Raw genomic sequence first — 25,797 nt, forward strand, 5'->3', positions numbered from 1 at the left:
AAAGTAGACAAAAGTAAAAGACAGCAAAGAAAATTAATCAGTAAGATTGCCCATAATCCATAGACATTTGAGCAGCTACTTTAGTCATTTTGAAACACATGCTTTATGTTTTCCCTTGGACTGGCATATTCCTGTCATTTATAAAAAGAATATACATTTGTAAATTTAAGGTGTGGACATTCATTATTGCAGGTAGAAATGGTTATAATCATCAATGTCTAGATATATCTGAAGAGAGGTAAATTCAACATGGTTTTAAATATGATTTTGTATTGCATAGTTTAGAAATTATATATTTTAGTCTTTGGTTAAACTAAGAGATGCTGTTTAAAAATCATGATTTAAAAGAAAAGCAATTCTTCATCATTGTGAATTAAGCCTTTAAAATTTAGATTATATTATAGAATATGCTTAACCAGAACATTATAAGTATCCCATAAAGGTTTCAAAATGGGAAAAGATGAACATTTTGAAGTCATATATTTCCTTTTCTCTCACCTGCAGATATATAGGCTTTGCATGAACATGTAACCAGCTATAGATGGCTTCTACATTAATGATGTCTTTGACTATATCAGGTCATATAAGCAATTAAGAATGTTTAGTTTTTTAATCAACATTGTAATTTAGATTGCATAATATTTAAATTTTTTCTAATTCTCATCACATTATTATCTCCTTTTAGTAATTTGTGATTTTTATAACAAAATTACCTTTCTAAGAATTTTAATAAATTTTATCATTACTATAAATTTTCCAAAATATTTTGTAATTATGAACACTTCCCTGAGTATAAATAATTTTTTAAAATTATGACACAGAACTTGATTTGTGAACTGAACTTGTGTGACTAGTGAAGTAAGTGGACTTTAATGACATGAAATTGCAATTAAAATTTATAACAATATTATTAATGATTTTATTGAACCCTTACTATATGCCAGGCATTGTGCTATATTTTACATGCATTCTCTGATTTAATCCTGTAAATAACCCAAGGAATTCAGTGCTATTACTGTCATTTTCATTTTATAGATGAAGAAACTAAGCTTTGAAAAATTACTGTTGGCTGGGCACGGTGGCTCACACCTGTAATCCCAGCACTTTGGGAGGCCAAGACAGGTGGATCACCTGAGGTCAGGAGTTTGAGACCAGCCTGACCAACATGGAGAAACCCTGTCTCTACTAAAAATACAAAATTAGCCAGGCATGGTGGCACATGCCTGTAATCCCAGCTACTCAGGAGGCTGAGGCAAGAGGATCACTTGAACCTAGGAGGGGGAGGTTGCAGTGAACCCCGAGATTGTGCCATTGCACTCCAGCCTGGGCAACAAGAGCAAAACTCTGTCTCAAAAAAAAAAAAAAAAAAAAAAAAGAGCAGAAATTGTATCTTTTATTTTTTACTGTTCAATTTTAGGGTAGAGAAGAGATGACAAAAGGAATGATTTAATAATTCTGAGAAAATAAAGGGCTGTCCTTAGGCAACCCTTCTTAGGAAAGATAGTAACACATCTTTTCCATCTCTCTGTCAAAGATGGTATCTAGAAGCAAGCCAAGATTATAGAAAGATTTAAGTTTTCCATACGAAAGAGCCAGATTTAAGACCAGGAAGAAGGAATAGAAAGGGTGATTTGAACATTTATGACAACAGAGAGCCCTTGGATTCTACATATATAAGCCTTTTTCCTCCAAAATACTTCAACCTATGATGTAAGTCGGGTTCTGGGAAAACTTAGTAAGCTCAGTTGACTTGGCATTGAATGTGAGTTTGCTTTGTAAGAAAGATCTATATGCACAAGGAAAGCATACGGGAGTCTTGGTGTTCATGCATTTGTCCTGTTATGAAGTTGTTCTGAATGAACTGAAAGCCCCTTCGGGATCTTTATTCTAGACTATAATTTAGCATGTGCATACCATAGAGAATTATAGTTCTTATATTTGGTTTGGGGCCCATTTAATCCTCCAGTCTTTGACTGACTAGAATTGTTTTCAAGCTATAGATGCAAGAATAACCCTGTAAACCCATTCTCAAAAAGGGAATTAGGATTTTTTAAATGTATTCTGCCCTGGGACTTGCCTGTGTTAAAGCCAAAATAAAACAATGTGATTCTTTGAAAAGAACTGGTAGACACATCAATGGATATACTAGGAAAAATGAAACAAACTGCACAGCACACATAAAACTTCCATAAAGTCAAACCACTTGGTAACTCAGTGGGCTCCTGACTTCCACTTAGTTCCCATTCTCAAATGGGGTCAGACTAAAATTCTTTTCTTCTTACAAGCCAAGAAACCATATGCAACTCCCCTTCAGGAAATGAGGAATCAGAAAATAGATCCCCATTTTCCCACTATTCTCCTAGCCCAGTTCCCAAAACCTGGCTAACAAAATGGGCACCAGTTAACTGAGAGATTTCTGTTACCACTGTTGTAGTTCTAGAAAGACCATTAGACTCGGAATCTACGTTCATCCCCACTGTTAATTAAACCTCAGTGAATAACTGTTACTAGATGGCATGAAACTATAGCCCATACCAAGACGAATTTGGACGGTTCAGCCAGACTCTGGAAATTCAATCCCATAGCTGCACAAGTGTGCCATGATTAGCTATTATTCTCACAATATTGGGTGCTGTATATTTTGTGAAAATTAATTTTTAGATTTTTTTTTCCCCCTTGAAACAGAGTTTTGGCTGGGCGTGGTGGCTCACGCCTGTAATCCTAGCACTTTGAGAGCCAGAGGCAGGTGGATCACCTAAGGTCAGGAGTTCAAGACCAGCCTGGCCAACATGGTGACACCCCGTTTCTACTAAATATACAAAATTAGCCAGACATGTTGGTGCATGCCTGTAATTCCAGCTACTTGGGAGGCTGAGGCAGGAGAATCGCTTGAGCCTAGGAGGCAGAGATTGCAGTGAGCCAAGATCGTACCATTGCACTCCAGCCTGGGCAACAAGAGCAAAACTCTGTCTCAAAAAAAAAAAAGGAGTTTTACCAAAGATGGTAATTGAAGCATCAGAAAGTAATAGAGCTGACCTAGATTATTAAGTAAGTGGAATTGGGAAAAACTAACATCTGGATCAAGGATGACTCTTTAATTGTGAAAGCAGTCATAGAAATTACTAAGAAAATGCTGGGCACGGTGGCTCACGCCTGTAATCCCAGCACTTTGGGAGGCTGAGGTGGGTGGATCCTCTGAGGTCAGGAGTTCAAGACCAGCCTGGCCAACACAGTGAAACCCCATCTCTAGTAAAAATACAAAATTAGCCAGGCTTGGTAGTGCACGCCTGTAATCCCAGCTACTCAGGAGGCTGAGACAGGAGAATCACTTGAGTCTAGGAGGTAGAGGTTGCAGTGATCCAAGATCATGCCATTGCACTCCAGCCTGGACAAAAAGAGTGAAACTTGGTCTCAAAAAAAAAAAAAATTACAAAGAAAAATTACAAGTATTGAAAAAAAATTTAATGCCTATCCAAAAACCATCTTAAAAAATACCACAAACTAGGAAAACTATTTGCCACAATTGGGGATGTTTCCTAGCTTTCATTCAAGATTCTTATAAATAAATGAGAAACAACTTGCAAGCTAACATATCGTAGTAGTATGGTTACAATGGTGTGATATATAAGTAATGGCAAATATAATGGAACGTATGGCTACTAAAAATCATGTTTTCAGAAGATTTTAATTACATGGAAAATGCTAATCCAAAGTGATAATACTTTATGCATCTAGTGTGATCCTAATTTTGTTTATATTTAATTTCTATATTTAGGCAAAAAGGAAAAAATATTCAGAGAAAATAGATCAAAAAGAGTTACAATGTTTTATCTGTGTAGTAAGAATATGGGTGACTGTGTAATTTTCTGCATTTTCTTAGGCTTCAGGAAAATGAATGTGTTAGTTTTATAATCAGAAAACAAACCAACATTAATACAGAAAATATGTTCCTCATTAAAGCTTTCCTCTTCCTTTAAAAATTAAAGTTCATATTTTAGAATAGACAAAACATTAAGTGAAAAAGTCTACTAAAGGAAAATTTTTAGAATGAAAAAAGAGGGGTGTATATTGCCTTTCTGGGATAGTAAATGAGAAACTCAGGAAAAGTACTTTGAGAAATTTTTAAATACCCCTTTTAACTTGAGCACTCTTTCATATTTGCTCTTCTGATAAAACTCACTCGGTTGGTAAACTAGACGATTCCTGAGCAATCTCAACATGACCATCTTTAGTAACCTGGCATTATTTCCTACAGTGTGACATGCACCAACACGGATGTGTTATTGGTGTCACCCGTTCATCAATCTCCACCTTCATCTAAGGCAGACAGATAGGGAATTCTGCCCTGTCTTCCTAGCAAGCATTTTTGAGCTCTTTTTTTTTTTTATTAAGCCATTTATCTAGTCATTTAAAAAGTCTGTCTCTAGCCATTCACATAAAGAGCCTGCATTATTTTTCAAAGCATTTTAAAATACTGGTTCTTGCCTACCTTATGAGGGGATCATTTTTATTGCCTATTCACGTGAAATATTTTAACATTGAATTTTGATTACAGGAACCTGGCTCACCAGCTTTAGCCATGCCAGAGTGTTGAAATACTTTAGGAGACTAAAATATATGGTGATTTGAATTATCTAAAATTCCACAGGAAAATACAATAGAATTTCACAGCAGGAAAGGACCTTGGAAATAATTTAATCTAACTCTCCTTATTTTACAGAGGAGATTGAAGCCAAAGAGGTTAAAACCCAAGATTAACACCCAGTTTGAAACTGGTCCTCTGATTTCTCATTGCCGTCTTTTAAAAAATACATTATACTTAGAATTTGTTTCTAAAAGTTGTCACATAGTATTTGGGTGTCACTGGCATATATAATAGATTCTGGAGTTGCAAACAGAATCTATACCATGACAAATTGAATACAATGAATTTAAAGTTTTCCCTGGTTGCCCTAGTGCCAAAGTGTAACAAGGACATTACTACAGTTTGAGATCATGCAGCCCCAGCATGTTGGGGCTTTCCTTATTTTTCTTCAGAAAAGTCTCATTATTTCCTCAGTTTAATTATTTTAAGTTTAGTTGATTTTTTTTTCTTTTCTAATCTCAGATTTTGAGAAGAAAACCTTCTAAATCAGTATTATTTTTATTAACGCTGACTGTTAGAGTTTTGCTTTGACCCTTATTAAAGCTTTTGACAATGATTTGAGTTACAAAAATTTAAATTTTAAGTTAGAGATTAAGCATGAGAAAGTTTAGATCAGGAAGAAAAATCAATTTCACTATATATTTCTGTCCTTAAAAGCATAGCTAAAGAATTTCTATAGAAGTTTGGGGGAACTGTCTCTCCTCCTGGCCTGTAAAATGAAGATATCACAACAGCTGCAAGGTATTGGTTACACCGTTGGAATTCATTTTGATACACTGGATTTTTTATTATTTTTTAACCCCCCACCACCCAAGTTTTTTTTTGATAGCAGGTGTGACTTTTAACCTTCCAAATTCAACCTTGTACAATACTGAGTAATTTTGTAGGGACACAATGATCCAAGATATATGGGAAATGAACTTAAGAAAGATTAATAATGTTTCTGTAATTTTAAGCTCAAGTAACAGTTCTTACATTGAACACAATGCAGACAAACTACAAATTGAAACTAAGCAAATGTTGGAGGAAAAGAGAATCTGCACATTGATGAATTATGATTGTGTTTATACTTTTGATCTGTGGTCTCATTGATGAAGGCCTTGTCCTGTTAATAAATGAGCAAATTTGAGATGGGATCTTAGATATAAAATACATAATTTGAACTTACTTTCAGAAATGCAAACATACCTTCACTGAGGTTATAATTAACACACCAACTCTTTATGCAATTTGTATAGTTTATAGTGAAAATGTGGAAAGGTTTTAGTATTTTATGTAAGATCCATAAAATTTTGAAAGTGAGAAATGTGTGTGTATCTTAATGAAGGTAATAAAATATATTTGTTGAATTAGGCTTAATGTAAGTTCCAAAATGTACTTATAAAACCGTACCCTCAACCTGTAGACTAATCTTTTGAACAACTTATTTGTGTTGTAACTCAAATTATCACTAACTTCACTTCAGTAGGCACTGATACTATTTTCAATTATAGTTTGAGGCACTTCTAATTGTACTTATATAATTATATAAAATATTAAATAATAGTGAATACAGAAATATATTATAACATGCATAGGATATATAAACTTTGGTTTATCCAAAATGTCACCAGAATTATTTTCTTATAATATCATATATATTTATGACAATAGATGCTTATAATTTTGATTCACATATTGATAAGATTGTCAGAGGCTTTCTAAATTATTTAAAGATTATTTTTCTCTTTTTTTCTCTTTATTCTAGGTCACTGCAGTAGCTCCTAACCTGCTCTCCTTCCCTTTAGCATTTCCCCTAGCTAATTCATCCTGCACATTACTACCAAATCAGTCCTCCGAAAATAGTGTTTTTATCCTATCAGTTGTTACTCAAGAAACTTTAGCCACTTCCTATTTCTATTATCCACTTCAATCTCTTGCTTCCCCTCAAACAGCCCCTAATCCAGTAAGTTGTAATCCTCACTATTCCTTCATAGTAAATCCTCACCGACTTTGCTTATAGGTGTTGACACAAGGTTTCGTTTCCTTTCCCTCTGCTTTCTGTTTCTCTATCTGAAACCTACTTATGTCAAACCTTAATTCTAATTCTGTTTCTTAGGTCAAGTTTCAGGCGCTATTTTGGACTACTGTGGTCCAATATTACCTTCCTATTCCCCATTCACTTGATGTTTGTACTATACCTATACATTATAATTACTTTCATATATTGTTCTCTAATTGTTTCTTGTCTGGAGGTCATGTTTTCCTGGCAAATTGTCCAAGACAGTGGTTCAAGCTCTGAGTAGTCTCTATTTCAAGACCTACTGAACCAGATCCCTGGGGAGGGGGTTGGAAATCTCTAGTTTTAGTAAGCTACCCAGGTGATTCCAGTGGTCATCAAATTACTTGGTGTCACTTAAACTGGCAGTGAATTAAACAGAATTAACTATAGATTGTATTAAATGTATTTTAAGTTTTTGGAAATGTAAGATCTTTGTATAATGTTACTTCTTTTCATCTAAATTAGAGTTAGCCAGGACGCCCCATTCTCCCCAAATTATGTAGAAGTGAGAAATTTTCAAATAAAATGTTTCTATCACATGTACATAAATCAATACATATGCAATTACCCTTTATAAAAATTCAGTTCACTTTTTAATTATACAACTAATTTATGAACATATGCTCATGAGGAATTCAAAAATGCAAAATGAAACTCACTTTTGATTCTTTTCCTAATCCTTTTCTTTCCTCTCTGGTAAACAGGTCTATTGATTTGCCAAGTTCCCTTCTGTGCTTCTAAAATACATTTATGTATTTTGTATTTAGTTTTCTTTTTTCATATGAATACAGTATGAGTTGTTTTGAAGCTTATTATTTTGTTTTAAAATTCTTTCCGTATCAGTATATGTGTATGTATGTTTGTATATGAATGTGTACTCACATTGTGTAGTGACCCATTACATGGATGTGCTGCCATTTATTTAAGAATCTTCTTATTAATAAGTGAACATTAAGGTTATTTAAGAATCTTCTTAATAAGTGAACATTAAGGTTGCTCTCACTTATTTTCCTTCTTGTAAGCCACACTTCAGTGGACATCCTTGCATATGCCCTCTTGTGCACAAGTGCCATTTGCTTTTGATTAGGAAGCTCTTCCCATTTCTGCATTCCTTTTCATTTTTAGTTCACAAGCAATACCTCATAGCCTGCATCAGTGTGCAGCTTTTCGTTTTCAGTGTGTGGCCAATAAAGCACAGGATCAAGTCAAGATATCTGCATTCTAGACCTGGCTCTGCCATTGACTTGCTCTATGATCTTGGACCCTTTTCTCCTTTGTTTCATAAAGGTGTTAAGTGGGATGACTTTTAGGTTTCTTACAGTTCTGACAGTCTCTTATTCTAATTAGGCTTGTGGGTATGACAACATCGATTTTTATGTTATATTCAGCTAGTAGCAAGAATCAGTTGATCTTGTTAAGTAAATCATAAAAGCGTACAGTGCTGATGAATAAAGGGACCTTATGCTTTACTCTAAATGAGTCTTTGCATTACTCCTAACTGATGTTTGAATGCCATTTTTGGATGAAAAAGTAACAGTGTGGTAGTAGTACCTTTTTTCTCTTGGATAATTCTCTCAACAGTTTATAGAAAACTGTTACACACGCCAGCTCATTTTAAAGTATTTTCTCTTTCTCACAAATCCTGAGTCATTAAAGGAATTGCTCAAGATCATCAAGATCATTCAACTAATCAGTTTCAGGGTCCAGACTTTAACTTCACATCTTTTGATTTCTAAGTTCACTATTCTCTTAAAGAGAAAAAAGTATTTTTTTATAATCAAAATAGTTATTCAATATATGCTACATTTCTTTTTTGAACATTTATAAAGTATGTAGTATTTATAAGGTGCTCTTTAAATGTTAGTCCTGCCATTCCCAGCCTTTCTCTCATGCCTCCTAGTTTATTTTGTATAGAAGCTGGCACTTTGTTCAGTTTTAACAGTTCTAGACATCAAGATGACCAACACTTCTGAGTCAGCATCTCGTAAGCATTTAGGAAATGCATCACACAAGTAGTTGTGGTTTTTGTTATCCTTAAAATCACTTGACAGAGACCATAAACATTGAGCTCTGGTGCATGAAAAATGGGTTAGAGGCCAAGCTTAGCTTGTCTGCAGGGTATCTGTTTCATCTTCATGATAGAACCCAAGTGTGCCAGTGATGTTTCATGGAAATACTTAATATGAAGAATGGCTTTGTTTTTGTTGGGAATCTTTTACAGAATGCTCATCAAAGTGCGGATTTTTTTTATTTTCAAATATTTTCTTCCTAACTTACCAGTGCTGAACTGAAGTTACTACTTGCAGAATAGCCTCTCACAGAAAGACAGTATGATACAATCCAATGTGACTTTTGAGGTTAAAATGTGCTACTTACAGCACTTTTTTGCTTAAAAATTTGGTTACTACCATAAAGCTGAAAGTGTGTTTTCTTCATGGTGTGATCTTGCCTCACAGCAGCACTGACTTCCTGGGCTCCACCAATCCTCCCTTCTCAGCCTCCTGAGTAGCTGGGACTACAGGTGCATGCCACCACGCCAGCTAATTTTTTAATTTTTCATAGAGATAGGGCTCACTATCATGCCCAGGCCGGTCTTGAACTCCTGGGCTCAAGCGATCCTCCCACCTGGGCCTCCCAAAGTACTGACATTTGCAGGCGTGAGTTACCACACCCGCCTGAGACTATCCCTTTGTAAGTTGTGGTGTTAATTCTGCAGTTATGTCTAGAATAGAATTCTCTAGACTGATGGGAAAGTTTTTGTATTTCAGTATTCTCATTTCCTTTACAAGCTCCCCTTCTCTTTCCAAAAATTATTAAAAGAGAAAAACGGTGAGCAAAACAAAGAAACAGACGATTTGGAGCTTTTCCACATGTTTTGTTTCTTAACTTTACCCCTTTCACACTCCTTTTTTTCTATTACCTTTTTTAAAAATTCCCCTTGCCTCTGTACCCTATTATCTTGATTACTCTGCTTGGTACCTCCCACTCTCCCTCTTTTTGAGAACTTTACAGTCTCATCAGTTGTCCTCTTGACCGATACATGTACACATACTACAGTTCACTGGTCGTCAGAGTACTGTAGCCAAGGTTCTCAGCTGCTGTTCCAGTTCTCAAGTGTGAAGTGCCAAGGGCAATTTATTACTAATTATGAGAACCCCAGTTTGTACTTGCTTTGCTTTTTTAAAAAACAGATATGAGCTTAGCCCTCAAATAATGTCACTGTCACTCACTTGCATACAGAAATGCTTTCTTGAGTGGAAGAGAAAGAATGACACTGCAGCTTGTGGACTGTCTGAGGACCCAAGCTTATCTGCACTACAGCCTGTGGGAGAGTGTGCTGCGACACGCAAATGTCATCTTTCCTTGGGCCTTTTCCCAGCAGAAAAAAAGGCTAAAAGTCTAATCAAAGAATAGGAAAATGTTCCCACTGAAGATTATTGTTGCTTATTTGGGTTTGTTTTTATTAAAAGGCGAATGCTGGAAAAAGATAGTTTCTCTCTCTGAGGTTAGATTTGTTTGTTTTTACTAGTTATTTATCAACACAAGACTGAAGTTAGGGTGAAAGTCATTTGCAGGTTTTATTAGGTAGATATTAAAAGTAGCAAATCCAAAGGATTTTACAAATGGAGGAAGACTGCTTTTGATCTATGAAAGCGTGTGGTAGACTCCCTTGCTAGCCTCCTTTCACAGGTGTTTCTGGTAAGAGATTGCAAAAGCAGAATTAAAGAAGGCAGCACTGTAAATCAAACAGGTTTCATGTTTTACCTGTAGTGTGGTTTGGGTGTTTCCATCATCTGTTTGTCACGTCCATTAGTATAGAAACTTCAGAGGGATCTAATGTTTTCCCAGGAGTTTTCTTTGTGGTAACCTCAATTTTTCTTTTCCAACTGATGTTAACAGTCTCTGCTTACTGTCTCAAATTTTTTTAACATAAAATGAAATCTTTACTCAAGCGGAAAGACTATGATGAATCTATAGTTGCTTCTCTCCAGGGAGTAAATTAGTCATAGATCCATGAATTTCTATTTAGTTAAAAGAGAAAGTTAGTGGCAGAGAGAGGGTTTACATTTGTTACAACCCAAATGTCTGTAACAAAGTACCGTTTCTTTGCTCAGTACATGTTCCAGAATTATGGCTGCGAGGATAATTTTAGTTCTAAGGATAGCAAAATCTCCTAATTTCTCTTGGAAATTCAAAATGCACTTTTAAGGATGCATAAGTGAAAAGCTGGGATTGAAAAATTAAGATTTTTGTATACAAGTGATTTGCTTCCTTGTCCAGTGCCTTACTCTCTGGAAAAACACATTTGCTTTCATAGCTCATTAATAGTTTCATCACTGGTGTTCAGACAGCATATTCTTTTTTTTGGGACGGAGTTTCGCTCTTGTTGCCCAGGCTGGAGTACAATGGCGCGATCTCGGTTCACTGCAACCTCTGCCTCCCAGGTTCAAGTGATTCTCCTGCCTCAGCCTCCTGAGTAGCTGGGATTACATGCATGCACCACCATGCCTGGCTAATTTTTGTATTTTTTTTTTTTTTAGCAGAGATGGGGTTTCTCCTTGTTGGTCAGGCTGCTCTTGAACTCCCGACCTCAGGTGATCCGCCCGCCCTGGCCTCCCAAAGTGCTGGGATTACAGGCGTGAGCCACCGTGCCCAGTCAGCGTATTCTTTTTTTTTTTTTTTTTTTCAAAGAGGGCTGACAAATATGTTTTATTTGTTAAGGACTTAGTTGTCTTTTCTTGGAAAGGCTTAATTACAAATATTTTTTGTCTGACTCCCATAACTTTACATGTACTTCTTAGATTACTTTCTATATTTTTATGATGTCATTGTCATTTTCTTTTTTTCTTTCTTTTTTTTTGAAATTCTTTTTTTTTAATTATACTTTAAGTTTTAGGGTATATGTGCACAATGTGCAGGTTTGTTACATATGTATACATGTGCCATGTTGGTGTGCTGCACCCATTAACTCATCATTTAACATTAGATATATCTCCTAATGCTATCCCTCCCCTCTCCCCCCACCCCACAACAGGCCCCAGTGTGTGATGTTCCCCTTTCTGTGTCCATGTGTTCTCATTGTTCAATTCCCACCTATGAGTGAGAACATGCGGTGTTTGGTTTTTTGTCCTTGTGATAGTTTGCTGAGAATGATGGTTTCCAGCTTCATCCATGTTCCTACAAAGGACATGAACTCATCATTTTTTATGGCTGCATAGTATTCCATGGTGTATATGGGCCACATTTTCTTGATCTAGTCTGTCATTGTTGGACATTTGAGTTGGTTCCAAGTCTTTGCTGTTGTGAATAGTGCCGCAATAAACATATGTGTGCATGTGTCTTTATAGCAGCATGATTTATAATCCTTTGGGTATATACCCAGTAATGGGATGGCTGGGTCAAACAGTATTTCTAGTTCTAGATCCCTGAGGAATCGCCACACTGACTTCCACAACGGTTGAACTAGTTTACAGTCCCACCAACAGTGTAAAAGTGTTCCTAGTTCTCCACATCCTCTCCAGCACCTGTTGTTTCCTGACTTTTTAATGATCGCCATTCTAACTGGTGTGAGATGATATCTCATCGTGGTTTTGATTTGCATTTCTCTGATGGCCGGTGATGATGAGCATTTTTTCATGTGTCTGTTGGCTGCATAAATGTCTTCTTTTGAGAAGTGTCTGTTCATATCCTTTGCCCACTTTTTTGATGGGGTTGTTTTTTTCTTGTAGATTTGTTTGAGTTCATTGTAGATTCTGGATATTAGCCTTTTGTCAGATGAGTAGATTGCAAACATTTTCTCCCATTCTGTAGGTTGCCTGTTCACTCTGATGGTAGTTTCTTTTGCTGTGCAGAATCTCTTTAGTATAATTAGATCCCATTTGTCAATTTGGGCTTTTGTTGCCATTGCTTTTGGTGTTTTAGACATGAAGTCTTTGCCCATGCCTATGTCCTGAATGGTATTGCCTAGGTTTTCTTCTAGGGTTTTTATGGTTTTAGGTCTAACATTTAAGTCTTTAATCCATCTTGAATTAATTTTTGTATAAGGTGTAAGGAAGGGATCCAGTTTCAGCTTTCTATGTATGGCTAGCCGGTTTTCCCAGCACCATTTATTAAATAGGGAATAGTTTCCCCATTGCTTGTTTTTGTCAGGTTTGTCAAAGATCAGATAGTTGTAGATATGCAGCATTATTTCTGAGGGCTCTGTTCTGTTCCATTGGTCTATGTCTCTGTTTTGGTACCAGTACCATGCTGTTTTGGTTACTGTAGCCTTGTAGTATAGTTTGAAGTCAGGTAGCACGATGCCTCCAGCTTTGTTCTTTTGGCTTAGGATTGACTTGGCAATGCAGGCTCTTTTTTGGTTCCATATGAACTTTAAAGTAGTTTTTTCCAATTCTGTGAAGAAAGTCATTGGTAGCTTGATGGGGATGGCATTGAATCTATAAATTACCTTGGGCTAAAATCAATATATAAGCTGGGCACAGTGGCTCACGCCTGTAATCTCAGCACTTTGGGAGGCTGGGCGAGAGTGTTGCTTGAGCCCAGGAGTTTAAGACCAGCCTAGGCGGCATAGGGGGACCCCACATCTACAAATAAAAAATCTAAAAAATTAACTGGGTGTCATGGCGCATGCCTGTGGTCCCAACTACTCAGGAGGCTGAGGTGGGAGGATTACTTGAGCCCAGGGAATTGAGACCCTAGTGAGCTGGCCCACTGCACTCCAGGCTGGGTTACAGAGCAAGACCTTGTCTCAAAAAAAAGAATTTAAATTAAAAAAAAATTTTTTTTTTTTTTGAGACGGACTCTTGAGTTGTAGTGATGGTTGCATAACTCATGAAAGTACTAAAAACATGGAACTGTACACTTTAATTGGGTGAATTATATGGTGTATGAATTATATTTCGATAAAACTCATTGAAAAATCAATATGTAATTGTATTTGAAAATACAGATTTTGGGGGTTTTTGGTCTTTTGTAGATTCACCAGAAAAACTAAGTGTGCTTCATGGCTTCTTCAGATGTGAACGTGTTCACTGAAAGCCCAGTCTGTGTAAAGCTGCTGAGCCATCACCAGCTCACTGGAGTGGCCCTGCGCTCCGTCCCTCTATGCACACTTGGATGGCCCTGGCCAGCTGAATGCTGCAGGTCAAGAGGCTGCTGTCTCCTACAGCCACACACTTTTGCTCCCAGCATTTGACAAGTGTGCTTACCAAACCTATGCATGCCAGTTGGCTTGTTTTGGTAATTATGTTATCTGATTAAATTTTTTGGTTCACTTATATATAGATGCTAAAAGAAAAAGTTGTTTTCATGAAAAGAAAATTGTAGCCTTAGGAAAAAAAAGGTTAATTGCTACAAAAAAATTTTACTGTTGAATTAGGCATAGAAGAGAAAATTGTAAAATATTTGGGAAAAAATCATCAAAATTTAGTTGAGTATTGTAGTCAGTATATCCAGGATACTCACAAGTATCCAAAGTCCTCAAAAACTCAGTCATAGACAATGCAGCAGGTCTATGGTTTATGTAAGAACAGATTGACATTTATGTTTAAGTTACTATTAGATATTTAAGGAATGTATGTAGAACTTCAAAAAATGTTTCTCTTTAATTAACCTTTCTGATTAACCAATAAACTAATGGTTCCTGCAGCATTGAACAGAGAGCCTATACTATAGTACACAGAGGCACAAAGAGAAACTTACAAAGTTTAGTAAAATGTTGAAAGAGTTTAGGATTGACAAATAGGAATGGGCTGATGTAACAAAGTGTGTGTGTGTGTGTGTGTGTGTGTGTGTTTAAGAGAGAAAGAGAACAAAATAAAATGTACCTGTGTTAATATTTATGTCCCTAGCTTCTTGCTTTTTTAATTCATTGTCTACTGATTTCAAAGCTGTTGAGTATGAGAAAAGTAATGAAAGATCCCCATTCATTAATCCAACACACACTGATCTGACATCCACAAAGGACCATACGTTATACTAGTTATGGAGATATGAATACAAATAAGATATGGTTCCTTTTTATGTATCTAATGTCTTTTTTTAGATTTTTTAAAAAATGAATTATCTTTACTGTACGTATATAAAAAGAATGCATTTTTGGTATCCTTTATAATGCTGTAAATATTCAGTCTCATCTTTTTTCTTAAAGCAACAAGTTCTCGGCCGGGCACAGTGGCTCAGACCTGTAATCCCAGCACTTTGGGAGGCCCAGGCGGGTAGGAGGTCAGGAGTTCGAGGCCAGCCTGGCCAACATGGTGAAACCCCATCTCTACTAAAAATGCAAACATTAGCTGGGCTTGGTGGTGTGCACCTGTAGTCCCAACTACCCAGGTGGCTGAGGCAGGAGGATCACTGGAACCCGAGAGGCAGAGGCTGCAGTGAGCTGAGATCGTGCCACTGCACTCCAGCCTGGGCGACAGAGCAAGACTGTCTCAAAACAACAACAACAACAACAACAACAAAAACGACTTCTCTTATGCTGTTCTTAGTGGAAACTCAGACTTTCAATTCCACATCTGCCAAAAGAAAAGACAATTATTTTCTGTATAAAGATTAATACTTTATCTTTGCCCTATGGGCTTTTCATCCTTGGTTTTACAGACAAATACTCACAGGACAGAGAGCAGCAAATTAGGTATCAAGAGACTTGAGTTCTCACTACAGCTCCACTATTAAGATGCTGAGAGACCAGAGGCAAACTGAGGCCCATCTCTAAAAATGAGGCTGCAGTGGAATTGGAATATATATTCCCTAAAATTCTTTTCAGTGCTTGCAACTTCTGAGATTGTTCCATCTCCTTGGTTTTAATATTTTAATGGGCTTAGAATCCATAACGAGGGCATGTAAATAAAGCTTGAAATTTAGAACACATGCATCTTTTGTATCAACAGTTTAATACAAAATGCATTCTAGAATGTTAGCTCTGTGTAGTTGGGAACCCTGTTTGTCTCGTTCATGGGTATACTAGTCATTAGATAAATGTTTCTTTTTAAGAGTGGGCACATGTATCTGAGTGAGAAATGTAAATGGAGAGAGAAAATAGGAAAGAGAAGGAAAGGATCTTCAAGAAATTCCAAGGTGGGGTTCCAACTATTGGAAGAGTAATAGCTTAAAGTAGAAAGTTTGGAGGACAGGTTTTTACATTTTGTTTTGTTTCTCCAAGTATGGTATAGTCTGGTGAAAGATTTCATTTTAAGAAAGAGTATGTAGCTAGGCAATTCAATTATTCAGTCAGCAAATATTTATATATCCTCAGTAAATTAGTATAGTGGTTCCTAAACTTTGGGTCACGCAACCCCTTTACAGTTTCAAAAATTGTTGAGAACCTTCAAAGAGCTTTTGTTTATGTGTTTAGCTGATATGTACCGTATCAGAATCGGAACTGACAAATATTAAATTATGAAACTCATTAAAAATAATAAGCCCATTACATGTTAACATAAATAACACATTTGTGAATAATAATTACATTTTTCAAAACAAAAAAGTTTAGCAAGATAAGTATCATTGTTTTACGTTTTTGCAAATCTCTTTGACATGTGGCTTACTAAAAGATAGCAAGATTCTCATATTTGTTCTGTAATCTATGGCGATATGCCATTTGGTTGAAATATATGAAGTATATGAAGAAAATCTGGCTTTACACAGATCTGTAGTTGGAAAAGGGAGGTCTCACAAACCCCATGAAAGGGTCTCAGGAACTCCCAGCTGTCTTTAGACCACACTGTGATAACCAGGGTACTTTTGTTTGTTCAACAAATATTTATTAAATGCTTTCCAGTAAATAGGAAAAAAATAATCTGATAGGAATACAAAGTTTGGAGATTGAGACTTAGTTTGGAGTTTCTTTAGCAAACTTATCCTATATCTGGGAGGCAAAGTACAAAGGATGAGTGGGAATAATAAAACAGAGTATGGGAAAGAGCTGATTGGAAATACAAGCCCATATCTGTTGAAGTAGATTGTGAAATCAGATATTAAGAAATTGAAAAATGGAGAAGCAGCTGGTATCGTGAGGAGGGAATAGAATACCTAAAATAAGGTATTAATATCCTATTTTTTTAAGTGTTAGGATCTTTGCTACGTAAGGAAGCAGCTTAGATTGGAGACTTAGGGATGTGGATTCCTGTTATGAGAGAGAAGACTGAACCTGGTAGCTGTAGATCTCAGAGAAGAATATTGTACATTGTGAGTATGATTCCATCAGGAGAGGGTGATACAGAGTCTGGGAAGGTTCTGCCTCCTGACTAGCCACTTGAGCTGTCTCTACTAGTATGTAAAGTAGCCAACATTCATTGTTTACAATCTCTCAAATAGATTGACTTTTTTAACGCTTCCAGGATTCTTTGTAATAGAAATAACAAGTAAAATGTTCAATACATATGTAAAGCCTTTGTTTATGTTATGATGCTTTGTTTTTGGTCATTTTTCCTTTGCTTTTTTTTTTTTTCAGACCATCCAGACCTTTCAAGTTGCCAAAAAGGTAAAGTAATCTGGGTCATCTTATTAAATAATAAACTTACCCGCATTCTTTTTCCAGTCTAGTATTTTCTCCATATTTTGCTGTTCTTTTCACTTTGCTCATTCATATTTTTATGAAAGAAAAAGAAATGTTCCATGAGTTGGCTGCTTGAGGAATTCCATATCTCCAAAAGTGGTTTTAATCTTAAGGTAGATTTCTAACCCTATTAAATTCTATTTGTGTCTAGGTCTAGGTGCAGTGGCTCATGGTTATAATCCTAGCACTTTGGGAAGCCAAGGTGGGTAGATCACCTGAGGTCGGGAGTCGGGACCAGCCTGGCCAACATAGCAAAACCCCATCTCTACCAAAAATACAAAAATTAGCCAGGCATGGTGGCACATGCCTTTAGTTCCAGCTACTCAGGAGGCTGAGGCAGGAGAATCGCTTGAACCTGGGAGGTGGCAGTTGCAGTGAGCCAAGTTTGTGCTGCTGTACTCCAGCCTGGGGGACAGAGTAAGACTCCATCTCAAAAAAAAAATTATATTTGCGTGTAAACATTTATATATGTTTATTTATTTTGCATTCCTTCCTGCAATGGATTGGCTTCTCAGTGGCTTACTTGATCTGCCAACTACCATAACTTGAATTCATGGCAATTTATTTCAGAGGGGTTGTCTTTCTTTTTAAAAATCTTGTTACCAATGGAAGTATTCTTTTATGTTGAAATGTTTAAGGCTTATCTTTCAATAGAGAAAATTTTAACTAGATAAGAGTTCTTAAAAAAGGCATTTTCTCATCAGATGTTCTTACACATTGTAATTCCAGATACAATGTCATTACACTTAAGAAATTCTAAGTGATCTTTGAAATTCAGTTGCCGAAGAAGCTCAGATACTGATAACACTGAAGCCTGCCTCAAGGGAGTTATCCTCTCTTTGAAGCGAAATTACTACATAAATATTAATTAGTAAACTCTCCATTTCAAAAAAATGTATTTTTAAAATTGTGGTAAAATATACATAATAGGCCAGGCACAGTGGCTCACACCTGTAATCCCAGCACTTTTGGGAGGCTGAGGTGGGCGGATCACTTGAGGTCAGGAGTTTAAGACCAGCCAAGGCAACATGGGGACACCTGTGTCTACAAAAAAATACATAAAGTTAGCCAAGCGTTGTGGTTTGCACCTGTAGTCCCAGCTACTCAGAAGACTATGGTTGGAGGACCTCTTGAGCTTAGGAAGCAGAGTTTGTACCTAGCTGAAATACACCACTACACTGGGTGACAGAGCCAGACTCTGTCTCAAAAAAAAAAAAAAAAATATATATATATATATATATATATATAGAGAGAGAGAGAGAGAGCATACTTATATATGTTATATATAACATAGGTTTATATGTTATATATAACAGGTTTATATGATAGTTATAACATGTTGACATTAAATGTTATAACATGTTTATATGTTATATACATTGTATATATAACATGTTTATATTTGTTGTATATATAACATATATGTTGCCTTTTAACAATTTTTAAGAGTACAGTTCATTGGCATTATGTACATTCACATTGTTGTATAACCATCACCACCATCCATTTCCAGAACTTTTTTTCTGTTGTAAAACTGAAATTCTGTACCCATTATACATTAACTCCCCATTTTCTCCTACCCCCAGGCCCTAGCAACCATCATTCTGCTTTCTGTCTCTATGGAAGGTGGAGGTTGCAGTGAGCCAAGATCGTGCCACTGCACTTTAGCCTGGGTGACAGAGCAAGACTCCGTCTCCGGAGGGGAAAGAAAAAAACAAAAAGCACACACATATTTTTTTTTAACCTGTCTTGTAGACATTTGTGTGCCTGTCTTATTTTCTGTATTAGGCTGTAAATTCCCTGAGGGCAAGATCCAAGTCTGCCATTTTTGTATTCCCAGAATGCCTTGCATCCTTACTGTTTAATGCTAATTGTTGGATAAATTTGTTACTTCACAAGAAAAATAGAGTTGTATATTCTTTTCTTTTTTTTTTAATTTTCTCAAACTTCAATCACTCTTCTCACTAAGTTGATACTTGATGCCACTGGAAAAGTTGTGACTTAACATTGTGAAATGTCTATCTTTAAGGGACAAGAGGAATAAGAAAGAGTTATTAAGAGAAACAGAAAGGAATAAACCAATGGGGAAAGGATTTTTAGGAAGAAAGACGTAGCTAACAGTGTTAAATTCTGCTCAGGTCAAGGAAGATAAAAACCAAGAATAGTTAGTTGACTTGGACAGTTCAGAAAAGTCATGAGAGCAAAAGCAAGGCTATAAGGGGTTAAAGATCCAGTGGTTGGTGAGGAAAAGGAAGCCTCTGGTGTGGGCACTGAATTACACCATCTGAAACACAGCTTCCTGCTCAGAGGGAAGAGAAAAAAGAAGAGTGTTTTGAGAAAGGCAGCAAAGAACAAGGAAAAAAAAATCTTTGTAAGCTAAGAGGAAAATTTATTATGGGGGAATGTTATTCTAATATAAATGACCCACTTAAAATTGGCCCCCACTTTAATGTCACTTGAGCATAAGCTGGCTCTATGAGATACTTCATTTATTTGTTTTAACAGTTATTTCTGATCTGTTTCCAGAGTAAACCCAATAATAAGGTGACTGAAAATCTCTGACTATGTTTGAGGGACTTCCACTGAGTACCAGTGAAAACTCCAGCATGGCAGTAACACCCTGGACCAGAATGCCAGGCAGCATGCCTGCTAACTCAGATCCACGGTTCACCCATGAACACGTTTCATTACCTCTGCTACTTCTGTTTCTTCTTCTGTAAAAGGAGAATGAGCCCTTCAGATCTGTCTCCTATTTGAGACTTAACCTATTGAGAAGATGATGTGAACTTTTATACAGCAGTGCCCTGTAAAGAGCTGTGGGCCCTAACCTCAGCAGCTAGTACAGCAATAGGGCCTCCGGGAAAGGGGTCTTTCACTGGAAAATGACTACCTGTTGTAAGCCAGGTGTTACAGAGGTGGGCCACATTTACAGTTATATTGTGGTGTCTAAAGATTTTCAATATTAGAGCAGGTGGATGAAAGACAAGTATTATTTGATATGCAGAAGAATATATGATAGTTAAAAGAATGGTTCCTTTGAAAATTCTTCTACTCTACATGTGGTTCACTTTTCAAAGCGAATAATGCACAGGATATGGATATATATATATATATACACATATATATAGCATCATCAAATATATATATATTTGTGAGATTTATAGACCATTTTTAATTTCCTTTACTTCTCCAATTTTCCTACTTTATTAGATTTTTATCTTCATATTACAGCCATTGTCTGGATTTCATACTGTGCATGCAACTCTGTTTCCCATGTGGTACCCACAGCTATACTATATCTTTGCATAGATAGCAGGGGGAGTAGAATTAGCCTCAGCAATTTTGTGGTGTTGAGGAGAAATACTTGTTTGAGTAAAATTTACTCAGAATGATTGGGCTTTCCCCCATGGTGTTTTATATACTCAGGATGGTGATCCCATTACTTTCCTATCTCTAGGAAAGTTTAGTGTGGGAAACATTGGCTGTGTAAGGAAGTGGAATTGTAATATAGTGAGGTTAAACGTGTTTGGAAGAAATGTGCTGAAATCGCTAATGCCATAAAGTTTCCATATGTAGTCAGTGCATGTATATGATGTGTAGCAGTGCTGTAAAATCAAAACCAAATGTTTTCAAAGGGAAGAAAAGCAATTATTGAATGGGGCTTTTAAGGTTGCTATACATGGTGTGTGCAGATTTTCAAGAACACAAAATTAAAAGTCATTATATGAGTAAATTAAACCACAGTATGAATACTAAGCAATTTGGGGCCTACTGCCCTCTATTGATAACATGTTAGTAGGTCAAAATGCATAACTTCTGATTCATTTGAGAGAAAATGAATCCATTTAAAATAAACTGTAATGAATAATTGTGTAAGCCTGGGGCCATTTTCATTTCACAGGGCTGATATTTTAATGGTCTAAAATGTAAAGGACTCTTTTTAAGTCTGAAGCAATGAAAGTAGTCTCAAATGTGCTATTGAGACAGAGGACTTTATTGCTTCAAAACTAGTTACTTTCATCTTAGTTTGCATTTGGTGGAGGAGGAAATAAAGTAAGGAGAATATTTTTGCACAGGGTGTGTCCTAGAAGTGTGAAAGCTTCTAGCCACTTGGTGTTTACATTTGAACAACCACAATCAGCTTATTGTCACTTATATGTTTTTATTATATTCAGAATTATTGTAAAAGGTTTTTCTGTCTTATCTAGCATCATTTTTCCTGAATGAGTTTTTAAATCCAAAATTTGCAGTCTAGTGAATAATGTTCAAACTTAGAACCCATATGATTTTGCATAGAGAAATTAATTATAAGTAGGGCTAGGAATTTTTAATTGTAAGTTTTGGGAAGTAGACATCTGTGGCAAGTGTAGTTATTCCTAGTGTTTCTAGTTACTCTCATGTCTGAAGAAAGAAATGACAGCCCAGACATTAAAAGGCCTGACACTAGGACCAGACTATCTAGGTTCCTAGTTTTGTGACGTTGAATAAGTTCTATAACTTGTCTATGCTTCAGTTTCATCTCCAAGGTTTGTTGTGAGAATTGAATGATATGATAATTTATGTAAAGCACAAGAGCAACTGATATTCTGAATAAGGACGAGCTTGTATTTATTTATTTATTTTTATAAGATTTCTCTTTCTCTCTCTTTTTCTTTCTTTCTTTCTTTTTTCTCTTTCTTTCTTTTTCCTTCCTTCCTTCCTTTGTTGCTTTTTTTTTTTTTTTTTGACAGAGTGTTGCTCACCCAGGCTGGAGTGCAGTGATGTGATCTCTGCTCACTGCAACCTCCACCTCCTGGGTTCATGTAATTCTCCTGCCTCAGCCTCCCAAGTAGCTGGGACTACAGGTGTGTGCCACCATGCCCAGTTAATTTTTGTATTTTTGTAGAGACAGAGTTTCACCATGTTGGCCAGGCTGGTCTCAAACTGACCTCACGTGATCTGACTGCCTCAGCCTCCCAAAGTGTTGGGATTACAGGCGTGAGCCACTGCGTCTGGCCTTTTAAGATTACTTTAAAAGAGCAGCAGTGAAAAGTGCCTGTGCACATACTCCCTTAAAGCATAATTACGCTATATTTTAATATCCTTACTAGAATTATAATTTGAAGCAAAAATGCCCACAAAGCCAGATCAATAAAGTTAAGACACCAGATTATAAAAATTGGCAGTCTATTAGTAGAGACATATAGTAGCTTTTTTCAGACTGACATTTAGAGCCACCAGAATTATTCGTAACTACTAGCATGATTTTGAAGAAATAACTCAAAAATATATGAGTAAGAATCCTATTTCAAATAAGCCAGAAATAGCGATCGCAGCAGCCAAATGAGCTAACATTACTGAGAATTTGAGAGTAGTGGTCCACAAGTTAAATATTTTGTCTTGCTTTTCTTCTAATAAAGATTCAAGAAGCCAGAAGTTTGCAGGATGCATTTTGAATTTTAGAAAACGTTCAGTTTAGTCAGCTTCTGTGGGGTACTCAGCTCATATCAAGACTTGGAAGTGCCAAAATAATAACGTGATCCAGGACCTCATGGAAGGGATACAGAAACAGATCTTTCAATTTGAGGTAACAAATGAGGGTGTGGGAAGCGCATCTGGAAGAAAGGGCCCAGTGGTAGGATTTCGTAATAGAGACAGTTCTCCACATGTGGGAAGAGACTAAAACCAAATTGTAGTAGCTGGAGAGTACAAGCATCAGGTGTTTGTTCATTTAGTCAATAGATAGTTATTGATCACTTTCCACTGATAGTACACTAAATGAATCAGACAGGAATTTCTGCCCTCGTGGAACTCACATATCTGGTGGATATATTCACTGTAGTTTTAGCCAGAAGGACAGTTACAGGTTTATGGGAAGTGTTTAGTTTTTTTTTTTTTTTTTTTTTTTGAGACAGAATCTCGCTCTGTCACCCAGGCTGGAGTGCAGTGGCACGATCTCAGCTCACTGCAACCTCCGCCTCACGGGTTCAAGCGATTCTCCTGCCTCAGCCTCCTGAGTAGCTAGGACTACAGGCGTGTGCCACCATGTCCAGCTAATTTTTTGTATTTTTAGTAGAGACAGGGTTTCACCGTGTTAGTCAGGATGGTCTCGAACTCCTGACCTTGTGATCCACCTGCCTCAGCCTCCCAAAGTGCTGAGATTACAGGTGTGAGCCACTATGCCCGGCCCTTAGTTTGGTTATTTTTAAGATTTGCACTATATGAACCTGTTTATAGACTGAGTTCTTCTTTAAGAACTGTGAGAGTAAAGGTGTAGAGAAAGGGAATAACTAGAGACACAAAAGTTCTGAAAGACACTGAATGGAGTATGGATCCTCTGTTAAAATTTATTTTCTTTCCACTAATGAAGTGTGTATTTTATATCTCTTTTACAGGCATAGATGTAGATATAAAATGTTACTTGTCATATATGAATATTATTCTAAATCTCAGTAGCCTGTGGCATAAAGTGCCACTTGATCACAAAAATGAGGGGACAATGATCTTGTAACTTTCGACCACAATTACATACAAATACTTATAATCCCATTAAATATTGTATTGATAAATACCTGTATGTGGTCTACAATATGAGCATTTAATAAATTGCTCTCTTAGGTACCAAAAATATTTCTGCGAAGGGCCTTCTTTGTGCCTTCTTTGTGTTTCTGTAGTTATGCAGCTCTGATAGCCGACACTTCTTTGTGTTTTGTAGTTATGCAGCTCTGATAGCCGACACTTCTTTGTGTTTTGCAGTTATGCAGCCCTGATAGCCGACACTTCTTTGTGTTTTGTAGTTATGCAGCCCTGATAGCCGACACTTCTTTGTGTTTCTGTAGTTATGCAGCCCTGATAGCTGACACTTCTTTGTGTTTTGTAGTTATGCAGCCCTGATAGCTGACACTTCTTTGTGTTTTGTAGTTATGCAGCCCTGATAGCCGACTGGCCGGTGGTGGTCTTGGGCATGTGCACCATGTTCATCGTGGTCTGTGCCTTGGTTGGAGTATTAGTGCCAGAGCTTCCTGATTTCTCTGATCCATTGCTGGTAAGTAGCATTTGTGTTTTCTTTAGCCTAAAATCATCTCCAAATATTGTGTATTTTAATACATGTTGCATTATGTTATTTAGCAACCCATTTCTTTAAAAACCTTCTCAAGCAACAATTCTCTTTCTGAAAAGTAAAGGTATTACTTTGTCTGTATTATCAGGTTCTTAAAAGATCAAGGAACTTGTTTACCCTCAAAAATCTGGAAGGTTTGCTTCTTGGTCCCCATGTTTAAGCTAAAAAGCAATAAATTGGAGAACCTGCCTTCTATAAAATTATTCTCATAAAGTCTTTAACACTGTCGCTGTTTTCTCCCAAAGAAGTTAAAGGCATTTCAGTATTACTAACAGATAGCAGAGTCTGTTTTTAAGTAAATGTTTCTCTGGAGTGGAATAATGAGGAAAATATGATCAAGGATAATGAAACACTCTTTGTAAAAATACTAACAATGCATAACATGATTTAATTTGATCATAATTTTTATAAGATAAAAATAAGTATTTACTAAATGCTTAGGCTTGAGTTGGAAAGATAAACTTTCCTTAGACACGTAACATACCAAAGAATCAAACTGTTTTGTCACAGCAAATAGGTGATGATTATCATGTCAAGGCATCTTGTTTTAATGCAGTCACCTCTGGAGTAGCTGTGAGGAACAGCTATATTTTCTGTTGAAAGCTATACATCACTTTGACATTGCTTTCCCAAGCTTTTATTATAACTATACTTAGCCTGAAATGACATACACTAATGAGCACTTGTAATTTTGCCTTAGGGTTTTGAACCAAGAGGAACAGCAATAGGCCAGAGACTGGTCACATGGAATAATATGGTGAAAAATACAGGATACAAAGCAACATTAGCAAATTATCCCTTTAAATATGCAGATGAACAAGCCAAAAGGTAATCAATTATTTGTTTTTATATAACTTTTAGACAAAACATTGCTTAATGAATTCCTCTTCAAATACTGCCCGAACAAAAAATTTAAATGTAAAATGTGTGGCTCAAAATCATTGCCACTGAATTTGTTTAACTTGTCATTGTGTTTGAAGATTTTGTTGTAGTAGGATGAAAAGGTGAGATTTTCTTTTTCTTTTTTCTCTTTTAGAAGTGAGAAAATTAATGTTGGTTGCTTCTTTTAATCCTTTCAACTTAATATCAAGGACTAAGCAGGTCATGGCTTTGAGGAAGTACTGTTTCCAGTATGATTATCAGCTTTGAAATAACGAGAACTTTATTGAAGATCAAATTGTCGTTCCATTTCAGCCATCGGGATGATAGATGGTCAGATGATCATTATGAAAGAGAGAAAAGAGAAGTTGACTGGAACTTCCACAAGGACAGCTTTTTCTGCGACGTTCCAAGTGAGTGGCATCGTAGATGAACAAACCGCTCGGCAGTTTGCTAGCATTTAAAATTGAACATGATCACAGTCCAGACTGATAGCCGTGTGTGGCCAGTCACACAGCTTCACTGTTGCTGTTGAACCTAAAGAAATTTTGGCTAATTAACTTTTTCTTTTACTT

At 36.4% G+C, this 25,797-nt stretch overlaps 1 protein-coding gene across 7 annotated transcripts in view; it reads left to right on the forward strand.

Annotated features, from left to right (window-relative positions):
• Window positions 1–25,797, forward strand: part of DISP1 (dispatched RND transporter family member 1) — a 176,528-nt gene that overhangs the window by 136,988 nt on the left and 13,743 nt on the right. For 5 of the 7 annotated variants that reach the window (XM_063613965.1, XM_063613966.1, XM_055234042.2 and 2 more), the window contains 4 exons: window positions 17,140–17,169; window positions 24,145–24,268; window positions 25,044–25,171; window positions 25,538–25,635. In XM_063613965.1, the coding sequence (XP_063470035.1) occupies window positions 17,140–17,169; window positions 24,145–24,268; window positions 25,044–25,171; window positions 25,538–25,635 (380 nt within the window). Of the gene's footprint in view, window positions 1–17,139; window positions 17,170–22,703; window positions 22,811–24,144; window positions 24,269–25,043; window positions 25,172–25,537; window positions 25,636–25,797 lie in introns of those variants that run through there. The other 2 variants (XM_063613971.1, XM_063613970.1) reach the window with 2 other exon arrangements.

Source organism: Symphalangus syndactylus, chromosome 19 (genome assembly GCF_028878055.3).
Source record: "Symphalangus syndactylus isolate Jambi chromosome 19, NHGRI_mSymSyn1-v2.1_pri, whole genome shotgun sequence".
Taxonomy (NCBI): Eukaryota; Metazoa; Chordata; class Mammalia; order Primates; family Hylobatidae; genus Symphalangus; species Symphalangus syndactylus.